Below are 17,245 nucleotides of genomic sequence, written 5' to 3'. Positions count from 1 at the left end.
CATTATCTAAACTTGTGCGTGATGGCAGCCTTGTGGAAATCTTATATCGATACTTTTAATATATAGCTAATTGATCGTACTTTATCTTGTTTTCATAAGATAAGCAATAGTAATTTGAAAAACTGATGTCTAGCTTAGTTAGTCTGTAAAAACATTAATTTTCTCTCTCATAACACTATTTTCTGGGGGCACACAGGAAATATATTAGCAATGATGGAAAACCACCTTACTTTTTTTAAGCATTTCTTGGCTCGGTGACCCGCCTTCAAGGTGGAACAAGGGGGGTAGGGTTGACATGGTTTCCCTTTGTAAATACGATGAAGACTGATTCCATAAGTCGATGATTTCGCTCTTTTATCGATTCTAAACATCGCACATAATAAGATGCCAAGAGAATATTAAGCAGCTTCACTGTTTTCAGCTATATTGAAACCTCTTCTTTTTACTGGTAAACAACTGATTCCAATGAGTAAATGCTAAATTTTAAACGTCTAATTTCACGTGCCGAGTTTAATGCTAAGGAAATGTATGGCCACGCGCGATAGGATAGTCCTTTGATTTCTTTCGGAAATGTATTAAAATTTAATAATATCATCATATTTTAAATTCTTTTAAAGATGTATGTAGAGTAAACAGGGAATATTTCAAACCCAATCCGTCGAGCTAAGTAGCCGTACGTTCAAACTTAAGCGGCAACGCTCTGATTACGCGCACGTAGTGATGCCCTATCCCCTGGTGATTCATAAAGCCATTTTAATCATTAGAGTGAACGACGGTTTATGAAAGATGCCCCATAATGCCCTACAATCCAAGATGGCCGCCGCATCGTCGAAGAAGTTCATTCCACTTATAAAACCCAAAATAGACGCTTCATTGGTCATTCATTTTGACGAACATTTTTTGCTATGTTTTGCTTGTCTGCCTTGTCTATGTATGCAGGCATGGCTAAATACATTACTTGAGTCGTCACAAAATGCGAATTTAAACCCCCAAACTGAGGGTGCCTATCACTCCTACACTAGTAGGGAATTTACGAATGATCTTCATTATACTTCAGAGATTGGTTTGAGAACCCGAGTCTGAATCGGAAGGGAATTGATGATCGTAACGTTTTGAACCTCGTCTCGTACGGGGCTTTGGTTTCAACTAACCTTGATCATTCATACTACCCTGCGAGCAGAGTCTCCTTTTAACTTCTCTACATTCATACGCACCTGATTGGTCTTTATTGAGCACAGCGTTTTCTATGTTCGATAATTTTTCCACTATAACTTCACAGCTATTCGATGCTGCACATATTTCATCTTTGATAACATTTTTGATTTCATCTTGGCCACGCACTAATTGATCGTGCTTCCTGTCTGTCGGGTAAAAGTAAAGATAAATTTATGTGATAATGACTAGCGTTTAGTAGTTCGGACTGCGACGTTGGTGTGTTGAATACAACAAGTAAATAAGAAAGAAACCTTTCTTAAAAACGCCATGTAAAGACATTTTTTTCGACCCCACGGGGAAGCCGCTGATAAGTGCATGAGTGGTAATGTAAATCAACACGCATAACGCAACGCTTTATTTTGATCGTCCCGATTGTATATTATTCAGTTTTGAGCTCGTAGGTCAAATGATTACTGAAATAAAACACACAGCCCGCCTTTGAAATTGAAAACAGAGAAAGCATTTTCAAATAGATCTTCTTTCAAATATTCTCAGTTCGTAGTCGTCTTTCGCCGAGTATTAATTGAAGTTCAGACAATTAATTCATCACAGAATTCGCTTCCAAACTCAACAAAATAACAAGGAACTAGGTGTTAAAAGGAAAATAAAAAGGACGATTACTCATCTTACTAGCAAAATTGAGTATTTAAAATATTACATCGAGCGAAATACTTGGAATCCTTTGAGAATGTCAACAAGCATGAGGGCACAGGAAGCCAAATCTTCGAAAAGTGCAACAAGTATCCACGAGTTCGCCAAAACGACGTCACGAGTGACGACATTTGTCTATCGCCATTCTCCAGCTGCGATTGGTTCCGAAGTCTATGCATTGTTCTCGAGTAGTTCGCGAGAGGATCCGACTAGATATTGACGACACTGGTGAAAAACGCACTGCGCATGCGTTGGGAGAAAAACAAAATGGCGGACAATAACAATCGATCACATCTAAAGGTAGGTCCCACCTCAACCGACAGGGCTATCCCCCAAATATTCGTTTTGGAATTTTACAGATATTTTTGGATTTCTTTACTTTTTGATTATCTGCAAATTAGCAATGCTGGATGTCATGCTCGACGTCGGGCCGCGAGTGGCGGCATTTTCAAAGATTATTTTTGCTTTGTATAACCAAACGTTTTTTTGCATAAATCAGCAGTGTATCACAATCGAATTATCTTGCTATTGCGAAAAGGACAACCTTAAGTTTTCAGTATTTTTGCTAAGTTTTGCGATTTTGTAAAACAATCAAAACACCGGCATCAAAAATATAAGTTGCCCTTAGTTACGTTACGCCATCTCCAAGCGTGCGCTGTGCGTTTTTCACCAGTGTCGGTATTGACCGTTTCGTTTTGACGGGGGATCAGCACTCGGGGGATCCTGATTGGTTAGTACAGTAAGTTGATTTAGTTCCTTGGGGTTCCTGTGCAAGTTTACTTACAAGACTTACTCACGGGCACTACATGATAGCATAGTGGCTTCTCGCCTCTTCGAGGCGACGGTAGCCACAAAAACTGGACAAGTTATCTCCGACTGTTGAATAGATATGACGCTATAAATCCGAAGCTGGTCCGAAGAAGAAGCTTGCCAATTGCCTCATCCCAGAACGTAAATCACTATAGCTAAAAGGAGACAAACTAAGTCCAAAGTCAGGATCCTACAGGATCCGAGCCATGACTCGAGTTAGGATCCGAGCCAGGACTCGAGTAGCCTCCTTTGCAGCCGTTCTTAGGGTCGTCACGCGACGTTTCCGTGACGACCCTAAGAACGGCTGCAAAGGAGGCTAGGACTCGAGCTGGGACTCGATTTTCGACATATTTTTAAAAGAATAATTTAAATAAGATAAAATGCAAAATGTAGTCACGACGCTTCAAAGTTTCCCTAAAGTATTAATATTTGAAAAACTGAAACAATAGAGTCGTTTTCAAAAACCTATCGCGGCATTGCAAAGCCAATTTTACAAAAATCTAACTGAGCTTTATCGAATTCCGTCACAATTGCCAGCCAATATAATGTGTACTTCCGGCAGAACAAAAACTAAGAAAAAACTTGGATGAACACTGAATAAAATGGGAGACGACCAAATGCAAAAACTTTTTAAGGCAGACAGAATCCATATATAGGCCGATCTTTTTTTACGTTTTTTCCTCATTAGCATAAAAAAATTTCAAGCTATAAGCAAATCGAAAGAGAATGTCTTATTTATAGTAACTTCTGAAAATTTGAGAGTAATTTTTTCATTATTTTGGGAGTAGAATTTTTTTGAAAACAATATAAATTACAAAGAAATATATTATATGGTTGTGTGGCAAGCCTTGCCACACGACCATACATTTCTTTGTAAATCATACCGCTTTCAAAAATAATTTGCGTCATAAGAGACATGTTCATAGTGGATTTCACATTACTTTATCCGATCGCGTTCCCAACTACGTTCGGTCGGCGCCAACACTTCGGAACTTCAAAGCGAAGTTCGTTACTAATATGAACTTCTAAACTTACTTCCCGCCGAAGTTCGGAACTTATTGCTGTATTTCTCACCGAAGTTCACAGGGGCGGCGGAAGCGGGGGAGCCGGGGGGCACTGCCCCCCCCCCCCCCACTAGATTTTTTGGGGGGCCTGGCCCCCCAGAATATAATGCCTCACACACACACAAAAAAAAACGCATGAGATTTGGTTATGATTACCATTATTTATTATTTTGATATTACATAATTTTCTGTATCTAAAAAATATACGATATATCTAGCGACGACTTGCATCATTTTTAACTCGTGGATACGCGAAGCGTAGAAACGAGTTATTGTGAGGGGTCTGAATATGCAAATGTGTCACTCGCTCACTCACTCGCTCACTCGCTCACTAAGATGTTAGCAGATCGATAATTAAACGTTTAGCGATCGTCTTATATTGGTGCGGTTTAGCGGTAAAAAATACACAAGTCTTACTCTTCGTTTCGTTTATTGATTGCGTTTGAGAGAGTTCCTAATAAAGGACAGATTACAATTTAATGATAAGGCAGAAAACGATTAAAGCAAACGGAAAGCAAAAGAAATAGGAAAAAATACTTACAAAACGATGTGTAGCTAAAGACGGTCGACGTTGAACTGACAAATTACTAACTGAGCTTGAGTAAACTTAACTTAATCTAAATTATGCGCATGTTTAAAGTTTGAAACAAAAGGCGAAAAAATGCACGCGGGAAAACGTGTAAAATTCCAATCTAGCACTAACATCCTCCCCGCAATAAGAGAGATATGCTACTCTTATGACTGAAACTTATTAGTGCTATTAAATAATCTTATCAAAAAAGGTGTCCTTAAAGCAATAATATAATATTAAACATAAAATGTTCAATGAAATGTTCATTGTATCTTTACTCTATTGGGCATCGTTCTCCAGTACCAATACGAGTTTCGTGATTGGTCGTTCCAGGGTTGTAGTTGATGTCTTCACTGTTGCTGAACGTACAAGGTTCTTGCAGTCGGTCTTGACTTGGAGGATTCTTCCTAGTGGCCATACATTTCTTGGGGTAGACTCTTGGATAATAAGCACTATATCTCCAACTTTAAGGTTTCTCTTGATTGTATTCCATTTACCTCTTGGCTGTAGACTTTGGATGTACTCTTTTTTCCACCTAGACCAAAATAGATTAGCCAGATACTGTACTCTTTTCCATCGTTTGCGTAAGTAAAGATGTTCTCTTTGGAAAGTTCCAGCAGGCGGTAGTACAACTTTGGACTTCATGGTTAGAAGGTTATTTGGTGTCAGAGGGTTCGTGTCATGTGGATCACTTGATGGAAACGTCAAAGGGCGGCTGTTTATGATGCTTTCCACTTCGGTTAAGAGGATGCGAAGTGATTCGTCGTCGATTGTATAGCCATGGTCGTGCATCAAGGATCTCAAGATTGAGCGTATCGTACGGATTTGTCGCTCCCAGGCTCCACCCATATGAGAAGCAGCTGGGGGATTTCTTTTCCACTTAATCACCCAATCAGCGTTACACTTGGTAGTCAAGTAATTCTGTAACTTGTCATCATCTAAATCTTCTAAAGCTTGCTTGAGCTCTCTTTCTGCACCCATTAGGTTGGTACCTTGATCTGAATGTATCTCTCTGACTGGACCTCTTCTTGCAACAAATCTTCTCAATGAGTTGATAAAGGTGTCAGTCTCTAATGAATTGACTGCTTCTATGTGCACTGCTCTGCTCGAAAGACATGTAAAGATTACACCATATCTCTTTAACTCTTTGCGTCCTTCTTTGATGAGAAATGGGCCAAATAAATCCACTGCGCAATAAGTGAAAGGTGGTTCTGGACTGATTCTACTCTTTGGTAGATCCGCCATCTTTTGTTGGCCTGCGGTACCTCTGTATCGTCTACAGTTAACGCAGTTGGTGATGTAATTTCTTACAGCTGAATTCGCGTTGATGATCCAATACTTTGTTCTGATCTCGCTTAGGGTGATACCTCTACCAGCATGAGCCATTTTCTCGTGCGCACAGCGTATGATGAGAGTGGTAATATGATCTTTCTTCGGGAGAATCACAGGATGCGTGAAATCTTCAGCAAATTCATCTGAGTTGCTTAACCTTCCACCAACACGAATTAATCCATCTTCATCTATAATTGGGTCGAGTTTGTATAATGAACTTGACTTTTTCAGCTCTGTCTTTTTTCTCTTCAACTTTGATCGGACATCCTTGAATTCTTCTTGGTTGATTGACTTTAGAGTAACAATCTCTGATGGGAAGTGGACTTGCTGTGCTATTTTCAGAATAACTCTTTCTGCTCTGTTCATTTCTTCGACTGTAATCGGTCTTGGTTTGGATCTTTTATTCTGTTTCGTATTTGTTGAAACTGCAGTTTGATTAGGATTGATGCGAAGTATCCATGCAAGGACTCTTTTTAGACGTTGCCATTGTGAGAAATAGTGGAATCGCTCCAGAATGCTGGTCCTGTGGTACTCTTGTGTTGTGGTCGCGTTCACTATTGACTCGTTCTTATCGTTGTCGTTGCTGATGAAGCGCTCTGGCCATTCTGAATCTGGCTTCCACAAGAAATCCGGGCCTTTTATCCAACGGTGTTGATCATTAAGTTTGTCGACATCTAGACCACGTGATGAATCATCTGCGGGATTTTCTTTTCCTGGCACGTACCTCCATTGTTCTGGTTCGGTTTTATCTCTTATCGTCTGGACTCTATTTGCAACGTACACTTGATATCGTGCTTGTTCGTTGTGGATATATCTTAGAACTGTGGTACTGTCAGTCCAATATGTTGGGTTTTGTACATCGTAATCAAGTTCTCCAACGAGCTTGTTTCCGATCTTGCAGGAGACGACAGCAGCAGTTAGCTCCATTCTTGGGACAGTTACAGACTTGATGGGAGCCAGACGTGCTTTTCCCATTAGAAACGCACAATGAATTTCTCCTCTTGAATTAACTTGTCGTAGGTAGGAGACTTGACCATATCCTGTACAGCTGGCGTCAGAAAAGTTATGAATCTGTCGATCGATGACTGTTCCGAAGTTTGCAGGCTTGACGCATCTTGCTACGCTGAACTTCTCAAGCAAAGGCAATTGGTTTCTCCATCTTTCCCAAGCGTGAACATATTCTTCGGGCACGGGGTCGTCCCAGCTAGCATTTGTTTTGCAAAGTTCCTGCAAAATTATCTTCCCAGGCAGTAGAACTGGAGCTGCGAAACCAAGTGGATCGTACACTGAGCTTATCGTGGATAATATTCCTCTTCTTGTAAGGGGCTTGTCTTTAAGAGTGATCTTGAAACTAAATGTGTCAGACTCGATATGCCATTGGACTCCAAGTGCACGTTCAACTGGTAAGTCGTCAAAGCTAAGGTCGATACCTTTCACTTCTTTGGAACGATCTTCTTCGGGAATGCTTTCCAATAATCTTCTGCTATTGCTCATTATCTTTGTAAGTCGAAAGCCACCTTTCGAACATGATGCGATGGTGCTGTCTAAGCGTTCAATTGCTTTTTCTTCTGTTTCCTCTGAGCGTAAACAATCATCTACGTAGAAGTTCTTTCGCAGGATATCTGCCGTTTCCTTTCCAAATTGGTTCTCTGTATCATCAGCTGTCCTTCGAACCGCATAATTGGCACAGCTTGGTGAGGAAATTGCGCCAAACAAATGAACATTCATCTGGTACTCGTGTAAACTTTGCGATAGATCTCCGTTGGGCCACCAGAGAAATCTCAGAAAATTGCGGTGTTTTTCTGCTACACGCACTTGATGGAACATAGCCTCTATATCAGCTTGAAAGGCTACTGGCTCTTTGCGAAATCTTGTCAGTACTCCAACTAGGGAACTTGTCAAATCTGGACCTTGCAACAGTTTACTGTTAAGAGATGTTTCGCCGTATCTTGCACTGCAATCAAAGACTACGCGTATCTTTGGCTTGTGGGGATGATAAACTCCATGGTGCGGTAAATACCAAACCTTTCCTGATTCGGGTAGAGCTTGTGATAATGGTACACTTCTGGCATAGTCTTTGTCCAGTAGATCACCAATGAATTTAACATAGTCCTCGTGCATCTTCTGATTCTTGAGCAGTTTATTCTTTGTCCATGTGGCTCTTGAGATAGCTTGTTCTTTGTTACACGGCATGAGCACAACACTGTCTCTGAAGGGTAGTGGCATGTTGTAATGTCCATTCTCGTATTTAATCCCTTCTTCAATAATCTTCAAGAAATGTTTGTCATCTTGAGAATAGGTAGTCACACTATTATCCATTCTTTTGTTGAATTCTAGCTCCATCATATTATTCAGCGCCTTCGGGGTGATGATCTCCTTAGTACTGCTGACTAACATAATATGATCCATGGATGACTTTACTAGGTTTAATTCTTTCACGCAGATGCGGTTAGAATTGATACATTCTTGCTTGTTCTGGACGTCCAAAGGTCCTACGACGGTCCATCCAGCAAAGGTTAGAATTGCGTACGGGCCATTGCTTTTACTTGTAATGAAGTCTCTTGGTTCGATCGCCTTTGGACAGTTTGTGCTGATGAGTACTCCAACCTTTGAATCTTGTAGGCGTTCAGGAATCTGATCTGCTACTCGGTTTAGATGTTGCCATTTTTCAGCCATTTCACGTTGAGGTATGTCATTGTCAGACGATGGGATGCTTTCTCTTGTGAACGTTCTTGGTAGCTCTATGCTATTTTCACCCTTTAGATCAGAGATTTTGAGACCAGTAACAGATTTGGTGTCTTGAAGTGCTTGACCATTCATCGTTCGTAACAGGATTGTTGTATCTGCGCCTTCTAACTTCAACTGCTTGTAGATATCTTCAGTTATGAATGCCACGTGATCTATGACCTGGTTTGTAGCAGCCTTTTGATTGTCAACTGTCTTGAATGCCTTGCTCTTTTGTTCCTTTGTATCAGTCTTTGCCAAGGCCTCTTTAGAAAACACAGGATCTGTGGCCACTTTAGCTTCTTTCCTGATAAAATTAGCGAAACTCTTGAAACTGGGAATGCTATCTTCAGAATCTCTAATGGTTACAACGTGTCTCCTCCATCTGTCTTGTAGGTATAATTGTAATTTTCTGACTAAGTTCTGAAGATTATGCGGATGATCCAAGATAGTGAGGTACGACATCGATTCCATGGCGCACACACACTGAGTCAGGAAGATAGACAGGCGGTCTAGGGCGGCGTTGTCTCCAGAATTGATTACAGGCCAATCTGCAGCTTTCTTGATGTAAGCGTTTGAAATTTTGTAAGGATCTCCATATTTCTCTTTAAGAAGTTTCTTGGCTTCTGGATATCCTATTTTCGCGTCTTTGTACCGACATCCCTTGATCAAGTCCTTAGCTTCACCTTCTAAGTATTGTTCTAGATATCGCAGACAGACTTCACAAGAAGAGACTTTGGACTCAATCTGTGACTCAAAGCTAATGATGAACGTCGTGAAGTCTACAGGGTCGTTGGTGAAGGTAGATAACGTCAGAGGTGGTAATAAGCTTCTCTGATGATGCTCGGTGAGTAATTCAGTCAACGTGTTCTGCCTGTCCAGAAACCTTGCTAATGATACATCATCTTCACGTGGGTATCTTGGAGAGTACTGCCAATCATAATTAGATCGTCGTGGCGTCATATATGGTGGTTCTTCTTCGCGTTTGATATTTCTGTAAATACCTGGTTTAGGAGTCTTTGTTGCAATGGATGAAGGAATTGGTGACATTTTGATAGGTGATGGAGTGGGATCTATATTGACTGTTCGTCGAGGCTTGGGCGTAGTCGGCTCTTTCTTAAAGGCCAATGTATATAATGAGGGTTTGAGGTGAAAATCCGGAAAAGTCTTTGCTAACAATTGTTCATCTTCATACGGTTCTCTCATTTGAGATGGTAGGTAAGTAGGCGCTGTCTTTGGTGTTTCTACCATCTTTAGGTGTAACTGGGAATCTCTAACCTCTTCTGCCTCGATCAATGCTTGTTCACGTGCTTTAGCAACAGCTATCCGTTCTTCGATTTCTAGCTTCTCCATCTGATTACGCAAGGTTTGTCTCTTTTCCAGCAAGGCTGACTGGGTTAATAGTTCTGCCACTTTTGCCCTCTCGATGGCTCTAATTGATGATCTTTTTGATGTGGCGCTCACATTTTCAGACGGGGACTTGTCGAGCTGTTGTTCAATCTTATCCTTAGCCATCACTGTCCACTCATTCATAGCTGAAAAGAATATCTCAATTTCATGACGCTTTTCTTCGTACCATAAATGAGCTTGTCGTACGTCCTCTTCTTTATCTAGATCAACGAGCCAAGATTGAAATTCTCTTTGAAGGTCATCTTTCATTGTACCAAGAACTTGTAGGTCATTCTGTACGTGATGAACATTATCTACTAAACGTGACTGTGTCTCGATTCTGTCCATTACTTTCTTCATCTGAGTCGATAGAGATTTACATCTTGCTTTCTTACGTTCAGTATTATAAGCTTTTCCTTTAGCGGTTCTCGGTGGTTGTTCTCGTCGGTACATCGTTTTGAACTAAATATTGGTGCGGTTTAGCGGTAAAAAATACACACGTCTTACTCTTCGTTTCGTTTATTGATTGCGTTTGAGAGAGTTCCTAATAAAGGACAGATTACAATTTAATGATAAGGCAGAAAACGATTAAAGCAAACGGAAAGCAAAAGAAATAGGAAAAAATACTTACAAAACGATGTGTAGCTAAAGACGGTCGACGTTGAACTGACAAATTACTAACTGAGCTTGAGTAAACTTAACTTAATCTAAATTATGCGCATGTTTAAAGTTTGAAACAAAAGGCGAAAAAATGCACGCGGGAAAACGTGTAAAATTCCAATCTAGCACTATATCTTACGTCATTTGATTACGAATGTTACACGACACTAGCAAGCACAAAGCTCTTATACCATATAGATTACTTTGTTATTTTATATGAGGAAACGAAATGCTGATGTTCCATGTGGGATCAGTTTCTAGCACTTTTAGACGACGTGGGGGCCCACTGTGCATGCGCACACTCGCACATAGTTTTATCTTCGAATTATTCATATTAAAAGAATCAAGGAAAGATGCAAGTTGAAGTAAAATTATACGATTAACACCTGAAATAAAATTTCAATGACTTAGACCTTTTTTTCTAATGTATTTTAAAAAGTAAACAAACACGCTTATTAGGTACAACGTGGTTTTTCAGAAGACTCGTAGATCGAGCCGGTTATCGAAAAAAGCTATTTTAATTAGAACTCAAGAAGAGAGTCTGATTTCAAGCTCAGGAGGACTTTATTCTCCATAGGGACAGCTCAAAGTCACGGCGGTATTCAGGAATAAAATCTCACAAACTCGATCGAGCGAAGTTTTAATATTACTGATCAACAGTTGTATTTACACCTTTTGCTGTTCATTAACCGCAAAGGAATATTCATTGAAGCGAAGAAGCATTGTCATTAGAGCGAATAGGCATACAATAAGGCGAACGGAGTCTCAATAGTGCGATGGAACGTTCATTAAGAAATTTAGCATTGAATTTGACAATCATGAATATGTTTGCGTGGGTTCATTAACGTTTTCAAACTTTCATTAGCGTTTTGGTGCAGACAATAAAATACAACACACATTCAATACAGCGTTTTGGACATTTATTTACGCAATACAATATATTCTATTATTGGCTTCATTATTCGAATATTAAATTTGTTATTCTTTCTGAGAATACGAAGACTATCCTTCTGAGAATCAGCTTGAGCTATTTTGACTATAACATATTCTCAGAAGGAATAATATATTCAATATTCAATATCCGAATAAATGAAACCATTCATGGAACGTATAGGGTAAGCTTGAGCTGTTTTGACTGTAATATTCCTAAAAAACATTCCAAATAGAAGAACGAATACCCTGCTGCCGCAGAGTCTCCCTTTAATTAGTTTCTAGGTTTCTATTATTGGCTTCATTATTCGAATATTGAATTTGTTATTCTTTCTGAGAATACGAAGACTATCCTTCTGAGAATCAGCTTGAGCTATTTTGACTATAACGTATTCTCAGAAGGAATAATATATTCAATATTCAATATCCGAATAAATGAAACCATTCATGGAACGTATAGGGTAAGCTTGAGCTGTTTTGACTGTAATATTCCTAAAAAACATTCCAAATAGAAGAACGAATACGGTCCGTGTAACACTCCACAAAGAGCTTTTCAATTTAGTTGGCGTGAATTTGACATATGAAATTTGCCTGATTTTTGAATTTTCATTTTTTATGATCATGTCAAAATTCGAATATTATCTCATCAATGTCAATTTTCAATTTTCGAATTCAAAAATTAAAAATTAAAATAAATATTTGAAATGACTTTTCGAAATTTTTATTTTGTACTCTGAAAACGAACTTTGGAAAAATATCCTGTAGACAGGGGGAGGTGAAGATTAGGCGGACTGAGGGTAGGTGGGTCCACTAACAACGACAATAATAAAAAAAACCATAGAGGGAGGGGAGGCACCAAGGAGGGTGTTATAACAACATGTAAGCCTTGAGAGAAAACCATGGAAGAATTTTCTACCAATTGGACGATGATGAAAGCGGAAGTGGACCCACCTACCCATCTAATAAGATATGCTTCAAAATAAACTTCAGCGCGTCACCATCAAGGCCATTAACTACGATTCTCGAACTACTCAAAAGACGTCTAGTGAATACATTATTCGTCGCTTTCGTAATTTTCATTCCTTTTCTTTTTCAAGATGGTTTTGTACAATTTATGCAAAATGATTAAAAATAACGTACAACGAACCCCAAGCAACCATTGCAGCTGGCCAAACTAGGTGATGTTCTCTAGCACTCGATCAATATGGTATATTTTACAGGATGTAGGAGTGAAACTTTTGTAGGGGTACTAAATTAAAATTGTTATTGAAATCATAGTTTTTTAAGGTAATTCCCTTGAAAGAAATGTTGCCAATAACTTTGTCCTGAAACTTTGCATGGACATTAATTATGTTATGGACATTTAAAAACTGCAATAAAAAGATGGGGTCAACAACGCTAGGTTTGGTAAACTTCCAAATTTCTTGGAAGTGATTATTGAGGATGAGCTAGCCAACCAAACAAAGAAGTCTTGATTGGCATCCCGCGACCTCGCTTATAACCATAGGTTTCAATTGGTTATACGATAGAAGCAAAAGCGCGAAAGCGGAAAGTTTGGAAGAATATTCAAGCTTCTTACATTAAAAACCCCCAAGTGCAGAATCCAGAGGAAAACTAATAATTTTAACCTGTTAATACTCAATGGAGTTAGGAATTGTAAAACTAATGGAAAAACCAATCGTTTTTATTTAACTTCCGTGTTGACGCCGGCCAGTTCTTTAATCATTTGTATTAACTTAGTTCCCAGAAATAACTATTTGGAATGGTGTTTTTTTAGGAATATTAAACAGTTTTAGGGTTTAAGTAGTGTTAAAATGTCTTTAGCGAGTTTTGACGGGAGCAAAAACGAAAGCACAAACCGGAAAGTTTGAACGAATAGTCAAGCCTTTTAGTCAAGCTTCTTTTACAAAAGAAAAGCCGATCATTTCTTTGTTCTTCTATTTGGAATGTTTTTTGTGATTATTACAGTCAAAACAGCTCAAGTTTACCCGCTAGGTTCCATGAATGGTTTCATTATTCGAATATTTAATATTGAATATATTATTCCTTCTGAGAATACGTTACAGTCAAAATAATTTAAGCTGATTCTCAGAAGGATACATAGTCTTCGTATTCTCAGAAAGAATAACAAATTCAATATTCGAATAATGAATCCAATAATAGAAACCTAGAGACTAATTAAAAGGAGACTCTGCGGCAGCAGGGTATATGTTCTTCTATTTGGAATGTTTTTTAGGAATATTACAGTCAAAACAGCTCAAGCTTACCCCCTAGGTTCCATGAATGGTTTCATTTATTCGGATATTGAATATTGAATATATTATTCCTTCTGAGAATACGTTACCGTCAAAATAGCTCAAGCTGATTCTCGGAAGAAAAAATAATCTTCGTTATTCTCTGAAAAAATAATAAAATCAATATTTGAATAATAAGCCATTAATGGAAACCTAGGGGGTAGGGGTAGGTAAGCTTGAGCCGTTTTGACTAGTGTAAACAGCTTACAGTCAAAGGACATGAAGCGTGCCCAGCTAGACTACATTATTCAATTTATAAAAAGATTTTTGGTCGTTCCAATCTTCCGAGAATGAAATCAAATTTAAATCCAAACTTGGAAATTCCATTGGATCACTTTTCAGTATTTGTACAAGTTTGTAACTGATGTTAATCGAAGTATTATGATCATCCGGGTGGATGTAGTCCTGAGAAGGACTGTTTGATGTGACTGACGTTTCGTTTTGTAACTGATAGAAAAAACGTCAATCTGTTTGAGCTGATGATCTTAAAGACAATAGATTTTGTTGAAATTCTTCAATTCTCGACTTTCACATCCCCATAATCCTTTGCGTCTTTGGGGGGGTAACCAGAGGATAAAAACCCACTCATTTTGCTGAAATGAGAACTTTACTTTTTACGACCTAACCTTATATTAATGGCCACAGTTAACTTAACAGTAACACAGCCGAGGAATAATTCTTGAAATTAGCGTTAAGGTATTAGGATACGAAAAATGACGAATTGCCCGAAAAAAATTTTTCTTTTTAATTTCGTAATTTTAAACTGTTATCTTTCATATGTTTGTGAAACTTCTTGCGATTTTCGATTGGAAAAGCCAAAATTTTGAGAAAAATCGAAATCGTGACTTTATCAAGACCGGAAATGTACCGTCGCTTAATATATGCACATCTGTCATGCTCCTTTGTCATTGTAAAAAGATCCTACATTGCGATCGTCCAGAACACCAGATAATTTGACAAGTGATGACAAAATGGAAGGCACAAGGTGTTTTGGCCAACACCATCGTGACTCCCTGCAGCTTCCGGCTCCAAACAAAGAAATGCGTTTTTCTCGAATCTTTTTTTGCCGCTAAAACCTCAACTTCAAAAAGCTAAAAGTCCCTTGGATTTCATTCGATTTTTTTTAAATTTGGAGAGTTTATAAAGTAAATCATGATCCAAAAAAGGGTGTCTCCGAATTTTGAAATTTAATTTCTTTCCAAAGTTATGACGCTTTTTACTCTAAACAACACTCCAAAAGCGATCGCTGAACTTTGATCAGAAATAGCGAGAGATAGAAAACAGATATAAAAAATCTGGGACACCCTTTTGGAGCTTATTATCTCCTGAATATGTTAAGACATTTTTCGCAAACCTAGCTTTAAATGTACGTGTCCGTTAACGTTTCCACTGAGGCATGGTCAAATTTCGCTTCGAGGAAAATAACGTAAACAACAATAAAAAAAATCGTATTTTGAAAATTTCTTCATAAACTATATTTATTCAGCTTTCCGAAAATGTATACTTTGTTTGTGTTATACTATAAAGCCAGCGCGTAATTTAAGTTTGCGCGCATAGTGCTCGTAAACGTATCCTAATACCTCAAATACATGGATCGCGAATGCGAGTTCGCGTTGCATCGTGGGATAGAGTTCAAAGTCCAATCGGGCATGAGTTTATGCTAATTGCAACAGGTTGACATATAAATCTTGCCCGGAGAATTGCTTTACGACTTTTAAGCTCGTGCTTTAGTTGTTTTTTTTTTTTCTTTACTGATAATGGATGAAAATGACAGAAACATCGAGAATGATCATCTATCTTTTGATGAAGTTGCTATGGGGAGAGTCGAAGCCTTGAAAGAATTCCTCAGGAAGAGAAACCTCAAGGTGACAGGTAAAAAAACAAGAATTGGTTGCTCGAGTATTTGTGGCAAGAGTCGTATGTTGAATTTAAAGTTGATTGGAATTTTCATATCTTCGTTTTCGACGTTGTAAATTTTCTACTGAATAATGAAATCAAAATTCGAAAATTCAAATCATTAATCGACTCTAGGGGTCAACGCGTGAGCTTGTTCTTTACCCACGAATCATGATTTAATTTTGTGGATTACACAGTTTAACTAGCTACAATTCAGCAGAAATATTAAAATTATAACTTGCAAATACTGATTAATATTATCGCCCTAAAGTTTTTACGCCATTCCGTTCTGCGCAGCAGCGGATCCAGGGATGGTTTTGTGGGTTCCATGGAACCCCTTTTGTGAGATCTCGTCATGCCAAAAATGTTCTTTACGCCCATTATAATGAAATTGGAATACCCCTTTGTGAAGTCGACCCAGTGGCGGCCATTTTGGAACCCCCTTTCTTCTAAAATCCTGGATCCTTCGCTGATGCGCGTTTGTTATCTACACGAAAGGCGCCATTTTTTTAACCAGGGAGTCCAGTGATGCATTGTACTTAAGAAAACATGACGTTAATGCTTGGTGCAGTTACTGTGCGTAAGACCTTCATAGCAAATATACTACAATAAGATAAGTTCAAAGCGAAGTTCGTTATTAGTATAACTTCTGAACTTACTTCCCGCCGAAGTTCGGAACTTATTGCTGTAGTTCTCACCGAAGTTCAGAACTTGGTTAGCGAAGATGGATTCAGAATTGGTTGAATGTTTGGTTTTAGAGATTCCCTGGCCACAACTTGGATTTTCTTGAAAGAATAACCTAAGTCCTTCGTTGAAATAGGGCTAATCGACGACAGAGATAGCGGAGTATTTAGAGACAAATAAACGTTATTTTCAACCAGCAGCTTTTGGATTTCCTTGCCAACAAATCAACAGTTTTCTCCCTAGCTTCTAGGGGGAGAGCTCGCCCTTGTTTGGTGAAGATAGTCATCACGGAACTTCAAATTCTACTAAACGGCAAGTTCCAAAGTTACCTGCTGAAGTTCTGAAGTTTTGGGCGAGAACTAAGTTCCGAACTTCGGCGGGAAGTTTAGAAGTTCATAACGAACTTCGCTTTAACCTTAATGAATTGTAAACGAATATATTTTAAAGAATAAAAACGTTCGAAAAACCTGTTTTTTTTGACGCCATCTGGCTTGTGCGGCTCTGTTCAGGTGAGTGTACTTTAATCTCAGGAAATTTTTAGAAAATTTTCAATTTTCCCACAAGTTGGACAAAGAAAGTCGTAGGAAACGTCTTTGTACACTTCTTCGTAGACTGCTTCTTGCTAGATGAATTCTGTCCTTTGGTTATTCTAGAAAGTACCACTATTCCAAGAAGTCTTGTTTCCCGAGGTCATGTGACGGGGTTTGCCTAAAATATGGATTTCGGAATCAGGAACGGAATCCGGAATCCGGAATAATCGCACGGAATACTAAAACCGGAAATCACCAAAAAAAGACTTTGAATTTGATGAACAAATGAATATTTTCTACTTTTAATGCCTTGAAGTTAACGAATTTAATGAAAACTAAAACGAAGAGATAAAAGACGCTGTGCTGAGAGGCCTCAATTAGTACCAGTATTTATTACACTCAAGTCGAGTCCAAGATTGTCCAATGAACTAACGAAGGCGAAATCAAAGTGACTTAGAATCTGATTTTTCGCAAATAATAATAATAATATATTTT

The 17,245-nt window shown here is 38.6% G+C and overlaps 2 protein-coding genes across 4 annotated transcripts in view; both read right to left on the bottom strand.

The window, feature by feature from the left end:
* LOC116288527 (uncharacterized) overlaps nucleotides 1-16,864 on the bottom strand; it is a 52,208-nt gene extending 35,344 nt beyond the window's left edge. For all 3 annotated transcript variants that reach the window (XM_089038744.1, XM_089038743.1, XM_089038742.1), the window contains exons 1-2: nucleotides 16,688-16,864; nucleotides 1,215-1,361 (exon numbers count right to left, since the gene is read on the bottom strand). In XM_089038744.1, the coding sequence (XP_088894870.1) occupies nucleotides 1,215-1,361; nucleotides 16,688-16,706 (166 nt within the window). In that variant the 5' untranslated portion in view covers nucleotides 16,707-16,864. The remainder of the gene's footprint in view (nucleotides 1-1,214; nucleotides 1,362-16,687) is intronic.
* Nucleotides 3,882-10,231, bottom strand: LOC148906219 (uncharacterized). Its single transcript, XM_089039564.1, has one exon. The coding sequence runs from the start codon at nucleotides 10,207-10,209 to the stop codon at nucleotides 4,591-4,593; it is 5,619 nt and encodes a 1,872-aa protein (XP_088895690.1). The 5' UTR covers nucleotides 10,210-10,231; the 3' UTR covers nucleotides 3,882-4,590.
* Nucleotides 16,865-17,245: the final 381 nt, after the last annotated feature.

The sequence above is a fragment of the Actinia tenebrosa genome, unplaced genomic scaffold (assembly GCF_029948245.1).
Source record: "Actinia tenebrosa isolate PJP-AT-01 unplaced genomic scaffold, QUT_ActTen_1.0 PGA_scaffold6__47_contigs__length_16458017, whole genome shotgun sequence".
Taxonomy (NCBI): domain Eukaryota; kingdom Metazoa; phylum Cnidaria; class Anthozoa; order Actiniaria; family Actiniidae; genus Actinia; species Actinia tenebrosa.
The sequence above is the reverse complement of the archived record's forward strand: the minus strand, read 5'-3'. Positions and strand labels throughout refer to the sequence as shown.

What these genes read in the sequence shown, in the direction of transcription:
- LOC148906219 (XM_089039564.1), bottom strand. Translation starts at nt 10,209, where the DNA reads ATGTACCGACGAGAACAACCACCGAGAACCGCTAAAGGAAAAGCTTAT.